This window comes from Amphiprion ocellaris, chromosome 14 (assembly GCF_022539595.1).
Source record: "Amphiprion ocellaris isolate individual 3 ecotype Okinawa chromosome 14, ASM2253959v1, whole genome shotgun sequence".
NCBI lineage: Eukaryota > Metazoa > Chordata > Actinopteri > Pomacentridae > Amphiprion > Amphiprion ocellaris.
In genome coordinates, this window is record NC_072779.1 from 29825260 (window position 1) to 29839072 (window position 13813).

The 13813-nt window shown below is 38.6% G+C and overlaps 1 protein-coding gene across 3 annotated transcripts in view; it reads right to left on the reverse strand.

Annotated features, from left to right (window-relative positions):
* capn5b (calpain 5b) overlaps window positions 1-13813 on the reverse strand; it is an 81042-nt gene that overhangs the window by 43774 nt on the left and 23455 nt on the right. For all 3 annotated transcript variants that reach the window (XM_055017336.1, XM_055017334.1, XM_055017335.1), the window contains exon 3: window positions 5047-5178. In XM_055017336.1, the coding sequence (XP_054873311.1) occupies window positions 5047-5178 (132 nt within the window). The remainder of the gene's footprint in view (window positions 1-5046; window positions 5179-13813) is intronic.

Consider the following 13813-nt stretch of genomic DNA (forward strand, 5'->3'; position numbering starts at 1 on the left):
ACTATGTAAGCATGCCCATATGCACACGTGCTTTCCGACAGTCTGTCACCATCCAGCGTTTCGCTACAACAGGCCGAGGCATCTTGTTTCAAATCCCATTAAACCTCGGTAATCACTTTGTTTCCTCTGTCAAGATGGATGCCAGAGAACATTTCAGAAGAATCCCGACACCCGAAACTGCGAACCAGCTGAGGAGCTCAGAACAGTTCAAATAAAAATGTTTTTCTGTTGACATGACACCGCAAGTTTTGGACTGGAGCTGACGACAGTGGATTTGCGGTGCCAATCCGGATGCAGTAGTTTATTCATTTATTCAAATCTGCGCTTAAAAGGCTTCAAACTGCATTTCAATGCAAGACACTAAATCTCTGAAACTGTAGGCAGATAAATGACGTTCTTTAGAGTCAATGCTCTGTTGCCCTTTTCTCTAGTTAGCACAGGTAGTAACACAATGCGGAAAGATGTAAACGAAGCACTGTTGCATCTTACAACAAACCGAACTGTACTGCAGGATAACAGTCATGAGATCACTAAAGACACACTTAAGCTGTCTCCTGCTGGCTGTCGCTCCATAGTGCACAGACACAAAAAACTGTAGAAAATCAAGGGGTCTAATGGTACAAAATCTGAGTTCAATGCTACAATATTTACCACTCAAGGACTCTTGATGGTGGGTTAGTAAAGGTTTTCTGTGTTGTTTTTTTAAACTTATTTTGCAAAAACAAAAAATTATTTCCTAGTAGAAAAACTGTTCTTTTGTGCCACGTCATTTTTGATTACATGTTTTAACACATAACTAATTACAAATGAATAGAACAGACTTAAATTCACTGAACTGTGGAGTATGGAAATTTCTACACACGTGAAAGTTAGCATCTAAAGTCTTGTTATTTATCACAACATTACTTTTGAGACATTTATCAGACTGAACTAATGGCAAGCGAACCTAGATGTGGAAGTCAAAGAATAGAAACCGAAGAAATAGATATATGAGAGCATGATATGGTACAATACCACAGCTGAACGGTTTGTATTTTTAACCTGCTGAATCATTCACTGATACGAAAATGCAGTTTTGATTTGATGGCAAACAAACTGTGAATATGAAATTGTGTCACCATAGCTTTAATGCTAATGCTAGCAGCAGATTGTTAAGTTTGTACTAACCAATCTGGTGCCTCCATCTGTATGCTCATATATTGCCAATGCAAAACTGTCTCTTTTGTTTGTCTGGCCAGTATGTTTATACAGTTGTGGTAATGAATTTATCATTTACAATTTATCAATTAGGCAGTGGCTGCATCCAAATTTGAACTTTTAGTGCACTACCCCAGACATTTACGAACATAATAATGAGGAGGTATGTACAAAAACTGCTTTCCTACAATACTGTGAAAACACCTTAACTCTGCAAGAAAGAAATGTTGAACAAGTCCTTTAAAAATTGGTCTTTTTTTTTTACATGAGATAAACTGATGCTTTTGATTATTTAGGCATCAATTTAACATCCAAACATGGCTTTTATTTTATGCTATAAAGAATATACATATTTTTATACAAGTATGTTAAAGCATCTCAACAATACACAGACTTATGGATAAATATTATATATAGACCAATCAGCCACAACATTTAAACCACTGACAGGTGAAGTGAAAAACTTTATTAACATAATTATCTCAATACTATGGCATTTTCACTGTCAGGAGGTGGGATATATTGTATTGTTTTAGAAGCGCTGTATATATATATATATATATATATATATATATATATATATATACATACACATATACATATATACACACACACACACACACACACACACACACACACACACACACACACACACACACACACACACACACATATATACATACTTTTTAAAATAATTCTGTTGAACCACGGTTCAGAAGCAATGCCTGATTTTCATTGGTTCATTTTCATAGAATTTTTATTTATTATTACTTTTGTCAGATTCAAATTATTTCTCTGACCATTGTGGGTTTTTCTTTCAGTAACTGAGGGGTACCAACAATTTTGTCCACGTGTGAGAGGGAGAGAGACAATTGTTGTTGTTTGTTTGCACACTGGATACTTTGTCATTATAGATTTTCTATATTTTTTAAAATTGGGTATTTTCTACACTGTATATTTAGTATCTCACAGATAGAACAGTTGTTTTACTTCGCTTGAAGCCTTCAGTCAATTTAGTACTTGTGTGAACAGTTGTTGTGCCACAATCTTCAGGGTTAGATGTGGGTTCTTGAATGTGATTGTAGCTGCTCTAATGAAGAAATTTCCTGCAAAGGATCCATAAATGCTCTAACTATCGAAAAGTGTCCATGTCGATTCCTGTCCACTGCCGAAAGAACCTAAAACGGCCATGTGTGCATCAGAACTGCACCATGGAGCAATGGAAGAAGGTGGTCGGGTCTGATGAATCACTCCCTTCACGGTAACATCATCTCCTGAATGCAGTGGCCTCATCTAGTAGGATAATACTTCCTGCCACACTGCAAACATTGTTCAGGAATGGTTTGAGGAACATGACGAAGAGTTCAAGGTGTTGACTTTGCCTCCAAGATCCCACATCTCACTCTCATTCTGCTTCAAAAACAAGTCACATCCATGGATGCTCAACCTCATAACTTCCAGGACTCTGCTGCTACTGTCTGATACCACAGGACATCTTCAGAGTCTGTAAAGCCCAGGCCTTGAGATTTTTTTTTTCTGGCAGCACGAAAAACAGGAGTTTCACTCTAGAATTGGCACACTTTTTTTTAGGACACTGTATGAGTTGATAAAGTTCCTTTAGAAGCTGGAATAAGATGGTATAAGATGGTATAATAAGTTGCACTGAATTAAATTTTTAGGGAACGGTAAAGGTGTTGCTGGGGATTCTAAAGAGGTATAAAGTTTAAAGTTAACAGGAAACCATAAGAAATAAGATACATGGACATGTGCAGGTAGGAGTTAATAGGTTAAACTTCATATTACTTGATTTCTGACATTATTTTAGGTTCTGTTTGTTTTCTTTCATTTTGTATGTTTTATTTTCTGTAGTTTTTGGATCTGTGATACTGGAGCAGGTCTGAAACCACTAAAAAAAATTTGCTGCGACGCCACTCAGTTTACACTTGAGTCATGCTCACAAGACTCTGGTTTATTTAAAGACGAAGCCAACATGTAAATCTGTCGGCATATACTGCATGTAAAGAAGTCCTAATAGGGTCTTATCTATCTATCTGTCTGTCAATATGTCTGTGGATTCATTCATCCTGAGTATACATTAGCATTGCATCACTCCCCTGCTGGTTGACCAAGTGAAATAAAATGAAAAAACACACTAATAAAACCACAATCACAGGACATCCATCCGGGCTTCCAGCTCCTCAGAGACTCCACATTAAGATTCTACTGATCAGGCTTCCAGTGACTGATGGCAAAGTGCTGTAATGATGCAACTGCATTCTTTGTTTACTTCTTATCATAATGGTTCCTAATGGGACACTTAAACTCAAAATCCAGATTTTTTTTCTCCCAATCAAGCAGATGTAGCCCCTCAGTTTTTCACAACATACTATACCCACTTTTGTGCAGGGAACCTTGTCTTTTTGATTATCTTTCAATTATGTCACCATTACTGGGCTGATCATCACTTAATGTTTTTATGGTGTGGTTGGCATCGCTGGGAACATTTTTTTAGAAGCCATTTAGCCTGATCAGGTTAAATCTGCAGCAGGGGGCATTAGTGAGAGCAAAAGCAAAACATGGGATTACAATTTCCTCACACAGGACAAGAACATATGAGTTTGTTAGCCATCAGTTGGACATTGGCTGTAGTCTTTAGTTGTGTTGTTTTAAAGGAACAGGTCAACATTATGGCGAGAGGCAGATTAAAAAGGGGTCAGGACATAGTTAGCGTAGCTCAGTATAAAGATTGGAAGAGAAGGAAAAACAGTTATCCAGGCTCTGTCTAACGTTTATCATTGTTTAACTGGCACGCAAACATTTTGTAGGTCAAAAATAGTTTTTAACGGAACAAAATGTGAAGATTTTACTGTAATAACAGACATGAGACAAACTGAAGCCATTTGATCAGTCGGTCTTGGCTCTGCAGGTCAGGTTTAGCAAAGACTGATGTAGTGTTTGATTTGAAAATGAAGGAGACGAAAGAGAAAGGTGATAGGCGAGGAGAAGAAGAAGAAGGAAAAGGTGAAGAAAAGAAGAACAGCAGAGAGAACAAGGAGAGGGAGAAGAAGTAGAAGGAGAAAAAGAAGAAAAGAGGAGGAGGAAGGGGATTAAGAAAAAAGAAGCAGAAGAAGAGGAAGGAGAACAAGGAGGATGAGACAAAGGAGGAGAGGAACAAAGAGGAGACAAAGGAGGAGAAGAAGAATGAGGAGGAGAAGGAGAAGAACAAGAAGAAGATGGAAAAGGAGGAGGAGAAGAATAAAGAAGAAAAAGGAGGAGAATGATGAGAAGAAGAAGTAGTAGAAGAAGAAGGGGAAGAGGAGAGGAGGAAGAAGAAGAGGAGGAAGAGGAGGAAGAAAAAGAAGAGGAGGAAGGGGAGGAAGAAAAAGAAGAGGAGGAAGAGGAAGGGGGAGAAAGAGAGGAAGAGGAGGAAGAAGAAGGTGAAAGAGGAGGAATAAGAGGAAGAAGAGGGAGAAGAAGAGGAGGAAGAAGAAGAAAAAAAGGAAGAGGAGGAAGAAAAAGAAGAGTAAAAAGAGGGAGACGAGGAAGAGGGAAAAGAAGGAGGAAAAAGAGGAGGAGAAGAAGAAGATAAGGATTAAGAGCAGACAGAAGAAGACGAGGAAGAAGGAGAAGGGGAGGAAGAAGAGGAGGAGGAGGAAGAAGAGGAAGAGGAAGAAATAGGAGAAGGAGGAGGAGAAGGAGAAGTGGAAGAATAAGCAAAAGAAGAAGCAGAGGAAGGAGGAGAAAGAGGAGTGGAAAAAGGAGAAGAGGATGAAGGAGGAGGAGAAGTAGTAGAAGAATACGAAATAGTATAAGAAAAAAAAGAAAATATACAAACATTTCCAGACATACTTTTTGCCACAGAGACTCTCTGGAGGCCAGACTGGAACAAGCCGCTACGAACCAGCAGTTACCCAGCTGCCCCTGGTGAAGGTCGTGAGCACTGATGCCATCTACAAACAGGTGGGGGTCCTCACACAGCTCCTACAAAGACAGAGAAATAGTTACTGGACATGCTCACTTGACATTTAGAAAATAATTCTGACAATTTAAACCTTGAAGATGCTCATATTATTATTCCTGGACGTGAATATTTACATTTGAGCCAAGACATGCTGTTTTAAAACATTTTAGTCCCACAAGGAATTACTTAAATGCCCCTACTCTATTCCTACAATGGAGGTTAGTGAGATTTCAACCATATTTTCCTCCTTCACTGACACTTTAAAGTATTTTAAATCGCTCTTTGGTTGTTCTCAGTCTTTTTATAATTTTAGGATTTCATTTTAGAATTTGATCGTACAAGTTGACACCCTGCTTTGTCTTCATTTTTTTTTGTATTTTACATTTATTTTACAAGTTTTTACCCTGTTTTATTTCTTGCTTTTTTTGCACCAAATTTGTTGCTACCCGTGTCATAATGTTTACATCACATTGGTCAACTCAGGCTGTTTTGAAACATCCTATATAATTGAACTACATCTGATTTGAATGTGAGTGTTACAGCAGCAAAGATAGTGCAAACATTCAGGAAATGTAGCACTAAAATAAAAATACACCAAAACAAACCAAGATAAATAAATACTAATTATAGAAACAACAGTTTTGCACATGCCAGTGGTAGGTATTATTACTGCACAGATTATTATTCTTTTAAAAGACTCTGGAAAAGGTTCGTTGTTACCGAACTGTGTCTATAGTCCAAGAAACAGAGGTGCATAAATGAATTATTAAGGCCAGCTCATGAATCAGAAAGACACAATCTGTCCTTCAGCTCCCACATATCACGTTCATGATCTTCTACTCGTGAGTGGGAGGCCTGCGTGCATTTGTGAAATCACATTTGCAGAGGCTGCTGCATCGAGGTCCACTTTCTGCCACGACGTGTGCAGACGGACGCCTGTTACTGCAAACAACACGTTCATTGAGCTGCTGCTGCTTTTTCTCTCCAATGCGTACTAAACTCTAACACCTACTGTACCTGCATCCATGTAAAACCCACACATACGGCATCTGCTGGGGTTCCTGGGATGATGTGGAACAGGCTGTGGGCCGATGGTCGACATTTAAAGAAAGACATGCTGCCCTTTACTTTTATGTCTATAAGCAAAGGTGACATGTTGTAAGTGAGGGGAGGCATGCCAAAGAAATTAAAATTATTTGCACCTTTTACAAATGAATCAAATATCTCAAAATAAACACAATAATATAAAGTACACAATTCACTCTTTCCTATGAAAACAGGATGTATATACACTACCGTTCAAAAGTTTGGCATCACCCAGGCAAGATTGTGTTTTCCATGAAAACTCACACTTTTATTCATGTACTAACATAACTGCACAAGGATTTTTCAATCATCAATGAGCCTTTCAGCACCATTAGCTAACACAATGTAGCATTAGAACACAGGAGTGATGGTTGCTGGAAATGTTCCTCTGTACCCCTATGGAGATATTCCATTAAAAATCAGTCGTTTGCAGGTACAATAGTCATTTACCACATTAATAATGTCTAGACTGGATTTCTGATTCATTTAATGTTATCTTCATAGAAATAAAACAGTTTTTCTTTCAAAAATAATGACATTTCTAAGTGACCCCAAACTTTTGAACGGTAATGTATGCCGTAGCTATCAAATAAGAGAACCATACTTATGAAAGTTCAAGTTACACCGAATCCGCAACCATAAACAAAAAAAGTTCAATCTGCTTGAAGTCAATAAATCTGGAATAAACAAGATTGAACTACAGCTTAGATAAATAGGTAGCCCTCCCTTAGCCTGGTTCTGCTGGAAATCTGTTCCCGTTATCTGTTCCTCTCCAACGTCGCGAGTAAAATGTAATAAAATAATAAAATGTAATAAATAAATAAAAAAACAACTCTCAGATAAAACATACAAAAATAACACAAAACAATTCACATAAAATAAACCTACAAATAAAAAAACAATGCTTGCTTATAGGGGATCCAGAGAACCTTTGGATTCGTTGGGTTTTCGTATATATTTTTGTAGCCTCAATATTATAAATTAGTTTGGTTAAACTCTAAATATCAAAGGGTTTTAGCTATATTATTTCATTAGAATATTATTTTCCTTAATTATATTGCTGTATAGTCTTAGCCTTAATATTCATTAGAGTCAGGTAAAGTAGTATTTTATATATATTTTTGTAAGATTTTAATCAATAACATGTAAATTACTCAGGTAAAAATCTCACCACTAATATAGGGGTCTTAATCTAAATATTTAACTTGTTAAGTTCCTCTGTAACATTAATAATACACTTTTTGTGTTTAAGTTTTTATGGATTGGAAAGCATTTTGGCTGTTGTTTTAAAAGTGCTATATAGGAAAACCATGACATGATTTGACACCAGTTTTCAAATGGCAGTCGGCCGTTGCTATGGGAAACGTCCATCTATAGGCGGGAATACACAACAACAAATCGGTTTTATCCTTTCTTTTGATGGTAATAAAGTTTTGTATAAAGAAAGGGGTCAAATTGAATTTAAATAATATTCAGATCATCATTTACCAGTCAAACATACTCATCCATACATGCATCTAATAGATTCTGAGGTTGTCACATTATGACGTGTTGACTTTACAATAATAGGTAAATAGAAACAAACTGCATCATACCCATCATCTCAGTGACTGGCCAGTATCTGATTTTTAATTTCAGGTTAACACTAGCCCAGTAAAAAACACAGAACAACTTAATCTCTCCTGCATCCTGCAGAGTTCTGCCTGCAGTGTTCTGGGTGTGAACAGTCTGTCTGCTTGCTGCTCTCTGCTTTATGGGACCGGCGGGTCGATGGGCACCTCGGCCATTACTCAACCGACAGCGGAAAGCGCAGCACCACTTAACAGCTCTTTATCTTTACACACTCGCAGCACTCAACTAGGGTTAGAAAAGTAAAAGAGGGAGATAGGGGGAGAGAGCACGTGAGCATTTACTCATGCAACAAACACACAGCAGCACTGACACAACGTCAGCTGATTTTCTGACCACGGCTTCGAGGGTTTTTATCTCTTTTGCAAATTTTCAGTATCCATATTAAATCAAGATGGGACAAATCAATGTTGTTTGCCGCCACACGTGCACGTGCTTGTCAGATCTGATTGTAATCAATGCTATTTTCCTGGGCTGCCCGCCAACAAGGTCAGCACTCCTGCAGCCCGAAGCGCAGTGATAATGCACCTTAAAGCACCTTAAACACCAGAAGAGGAATAACTTTAGGAGCTTTGCTACAATTACAGCTATGGTAGCTTGCTAACAGCTGTCCATAAACGCTGAGAAAGTAGAGCAACTGCACAAGGCTAAGATAGATTAAAACAATAGTGTACTTTTAAGAAATATGTCAAGGAACACCTAAAAAATAAAACAGACATAGAGTTAGACATATAATTTGTAGATATAAAACTAATGCTGTAGTCACCCAAACAAAATGTTGGGGAAAAACATTTTTACTAAATGGGTTATAGTACACTGCTAGCCTTATTAGCCTAAATAATAATGTAAACTTTTCTGCACTTTATTTCATTTGCACATCCAAGCACATTCTGTCACTCTTGTATATTCTGTAGATTTTGTCTATATTGTATTTTATATATTTTTATCTTATTACACTTTATTTTTATCTCATCTTATTTTACCTTCACTTCATACTGTACCATAATATTCTGTATTGTCTTACTATTTACCCCTTTATTGAACATCCATGCTGCTGTAACACCTTAATGTCCGTCTGGGGGATTAATAAAGTCGTCTCAGTCTAAATCAATTATAAACAATAATAAAACGCTAGTGTCTGCAGCATAATAAATCATTTTAACCTGGGTATTAGTCTGCCAAAGAGGTGGAGCCTCGGCGGAGTTATGTGACGATCGGCATTGGTTTGTCTGTCTGTCTGTCTGTTAGCAACATTACTCAAAAACGGAATAAAGGATTTGGATGAAATTTTCAGGGTAGATCAGAAATGGCACCAAGGACCAAGTGATTAGATTTTGGCAGTGATGTGGCTTATAGTGTGGATCCACGGATTTGTTAAATATTTCTGTATCATTGCGAGATAGCAGCACAGCATCACTGTAACTATGACAACAAGTGAACACCATGTCAGCTGCTGACGATCATGTGATTGTGACCCTACTACAAATCGACGGAAATGATGCAAGAAACAATTCATTAAATCCTGGGAGTGTTTCTGAGTCCCGTCAATTCCCTCTGCCTGCTACATATTTAGGTCACACAATTCGGTATCCATACATGACGTACACATGCATAACACATGCTGTGCTCAGCGCAACGTCATTTTGTTTGTGGGTACATCTATATTAAATGGCCACATTCTATAGTGCCAAGATTTCTGCCACAATTTTTTTCAAGATTTCAACTGTCAGACACGATACAACTGAGCAGCCTTGGGGGACTACTGCGCTCTCCAAGTGCTTCTCTTGTTTTACACTGAAATGACAATAAGACTTGGAGAAGACCTTCACCTGCACATACTTACATGATTTTTGAAAACAGAACTATGTCAGCTAGTGATTTTAGCACAATAAAGCTTTAGGAACATGACACTAACAAGCTAGCTGTTGTTACATCATGTTGGTTGTTGAGCTGTGACACAAAATGCTGTTTCCGATGGTTAAACTCAATTGTTTGGCCATTTCTTTATACAAAACACAGCTATATCAACGACTTCTTTGACATTTTTTCAATTAATTTGTAGCTGACTACAATTAAATGCTCAGTAAACATTAAACAAGTCTGACCATTAGGTTGGTTGATTTGTGAAAACACAGGCGTGTTTACACGTTGTCTGTTACTGCAACAAAAATAGATTAATCCTTGAAGGCTGTTGATAAAGCACATTCAAGTCCAACCAATGTGAATTTGGTCAGATGTGAGCATATTGACCAACCGATCAACCGAGAGACCACTAGTTAGTATGTAATAGTCACAGTCATAGTTAAGGTCCTTCAAATGTTAACATATGTTCGGTGATCATGTCAAACCTTCAGATTTTATAGATCAAAAATCTCATGTTTAGGTCTTTAAACTGTCCCTAAAATCTAATCTGCACAACTGACCAACTGAAATTTGGCAATAGGTGAAGTTCTAGTACTTAAATATGAGATTTTGATGCTTTTCTCGAACCTATGCAACTTGCATGTCTTTGGATTTCGGGCTATTTTGAAAAAAAATCTGCAGTTTCAAGATGGTCTGGCAACTTGACAAGTGATTAGTCATCTATAGATTAATAGATAATGAAAATAATTACTCCCAGTTCCACTTTAATAATCAATAATTACCTAATTTTATTAAGCTATATTGGACCTATTTATAGTGACAAACTGAACTTTGGTCAGAGACATTTCCACCCTAACGAAATCAGAATTTTGCAAAATAAATATTTCGGTTCTGGAGAGACTTTAGCAGCATGGATCAGTGGTCAGAAACCAGTGAAGCTGCAGCATTTCTGTGTGAAGTCTGCATATTGTTTTAGCTCCGAGAGCCCTGGTTTCCTCCCACAGTTCAAACACTGCAGCTGAAGCGAAGCGGAGACTGAAGACATGGTGTTAATGTAAGTGTGAATGTATTTGTCAGCGCGTTAGCCCTGTGACAACCTGGCAATCCATACAGTGTGGACTGGATAGACTCCTGTCGACCCTGCAGCTTCAATCATAAACATCAGTACTGGCATCAGCCTTCACAGGTCATGTGTATGTACACAAAGGCAGATCACAGCATATGCACACGATGACACACACACACACACACACACACACAGACGGGACATAACCAAGGTCAGTCATTTGCTGACTCTGCAAAGCTGAATGCTGCAAAAGCGAACTTTTAATCAGAAGCAGAGACCACTGCAGTGCTCCCTGGAGGCCTGCAGTCTACCAGCAGCCTCCTCTCACCTTACAGACCAGCACTGAACTGCTTCCTGTCTCAACGCCGTCTGTACCTGCGAGTCGGTGCGACAATGTGAAGCAGTGTTTGGATGTTGCTCCGTAGTGGGACCGTGTGCAAGTTAAGATATCTAATCACGTTCTTCTCGCCGTCCGCAACAGCATTGATTGGTGGAGTCTGAGCAGCGGCGCTGGGCTCCCTGTGGTGGCCTGCCATCCAGGGATTGGCTCAGGTGGAAGAATAATAGAGTATCGATCAGTGCTTGGCCCTGCAGACACTGAAGTAATGTGAATATTGTGGCTGAGCACAGCCTAATCATTTACCCAGCTACTGAGAACCTTTCAGCCAGCACCATTCATCAACCTGTGAGGGAATCACAGCCTCATTTATAAACACACAACCAGCCACAAGTGTAAAAGCACACAGAATAAAATGTGGAGCATGAATCCAACTTTAAAGAACATCTTACAGCTTGAATTAATTACAACCGAATTTGCCAATTAAGCATTCTTCTTCCCTGCCTGCTTTTCTTTGTGCCATTAAGTGTCACCACTGTACTCATGTGCAGGTTAGATCCAATAGAAACGTGAACCAGTTTAACTTAAATGTTGCTCCATGGCACAACTATTGGTCAAAAACTCCAAAGAGTACCTTTAAAGACAGTGAATGCAAGTCATTTCAGCAGATAAACAGATTCCAAATACCTCAGTTAAGATTATCATTATGGAGAAAATATTTTATGGAGGAAATAAAATCCAGTAAATTAGTGGATGGTATATTTTTTCAATTGGTGCATAGGAGCACCAAATATTTACACAATGCTAAAAATGGCAGCAGTGCGACGAGGCACTCAGAGTTTAGTCTGCGCTAAGAGTTGCCGTTCCTTTATGTTCACTGAGAGTTAGAAAAATGTTCAACTTTGGGTAAAACTGTCAATTTTTACATAGTCTGACTCCCTGGATGCAGGTTGCAGGTATAATCCTGCCACTGGTCGCTCATTTCAGGCAGTTTTGTCTTTCCCTTCTGCTGTTTGTGTTACCATTTTATTGGCTAAAGAAAACGACAACCACCACCTCTGGGCAGCAACCTATTGCACTGAAAATTTCAAGATTTGACAAGGATCTGGATCGTACAGTAAGGCACTCCTGCTATTTTTTTCGTCTCCCTGCATCTAAAACAGTTCCACCTGTCAGTACTTTGGTTTAGCTCCACCCACAACGACCGTGATTGGTTGAAAGAAATCCAAACAAGCCAGTGCTTTGTTTTCCCCGTACAGCAGAATGATAATGTGGTGCAGCCAAACCATCATGTTCTACAGAATGGCCGGCACAGTGAGACTACTTTTTACACAAAGTGAGCACCACAAAAACTACAACAAGCAACCTTCACAACTTAGCCTTCTTATCCAAGTGCTGAATAACAGCTAAACAACAATTTAGGATAAGCCATGACTGCTGGTCTCTGAGTGTTCATGTCTGGACCAGATTACATCTACACACTACCACGTTATTAACATGAAAAATTATGCTTTGAGGAACATTTTGTTCACCATAAATCCATCAGGTAAGCAGCAGTCAGCTGAGGCAGCTGGCTGGTCAATACTTGCAACACATTTTTTCTGCAAATATTACATATCATAGCAACCAAATTTCTTAGCTGAAAAAATGCTTTCATTGACACATAGCAGAAGATTCTGCAGCTTTATGATGATTTCATTATGGAGTTTTAAGTAGTTACAGTGACATTGTTTTTGGCCAAAGTCATTTAAGACATCAAAAATTATCTACGGGCTGCACAGTGGTGTAGTGGTTAGCACTTTCGCCTTGCAGCAAGAAGGTCCCTGGTTCGCGTCCCGGCTTTCCCGGGATCTTTCTGCATGGAGTTTGCATGTTCTCCCTGTGCATGCGTGGGTTTTCTCCGGGTACTCCGGCTTCCTCCCACAGTCCAAAATATGCTGAGGTTAATTGATTATTCTAAATTGCCCGTAGGTGTGAATGTGAGAGTGATTGTTTGTCTATATATGTAGCCCTGTGACAGACTGGCGACCTGTCTAGGGTGTCCCCTGCCTTCACCTGAGTCAGCTGGGATAGACTCCAGCACCCCCCCCGGCGACCCTAATGAGGATTAAGCGGTGTATAGATAATGGATGGATGGATGGAGGGAAAATTATCTACACTACTTTGTTTTGTGGCAAACTGAAGATGAGCCTAGCTTATTGTTGGGGAGCATCAATGATAAACAGAAAAAATAGATGCACACAAAAATACAGTGGCTACAGTACATCAAAGCTACACCAGGTGGTTGGTCTATAAACTGTGATGTGTAATATTTACAAAATTCTTCTTACTTTACGTGTCGAAGTAAGTTTGAATAATCTGTTAGCTTGTTTACAACCCATCTGTCACATTGGCAAATATTTCTTTTCCCTGTTGGTCTTCTTTTTAAATGACATTTTTACAATAACCCTGAATTATTTCTTAAACTATGGTTAATAGTTTTTTAAACTATGGGAGTAACAATAAGCGGACCAAAACAATTTTAGAAGATATCTGGTTTAGTATGCAGCTTCCTCAGTTCAATGCACCCATGATCCAAAACTTACCTTAATGGTAATTTTTTTTTCATCTTTTATTTGATTTATACTTGAGAGCAAACAGCACAGAGTCATTTCTTACTGACAGCATTTGAGTG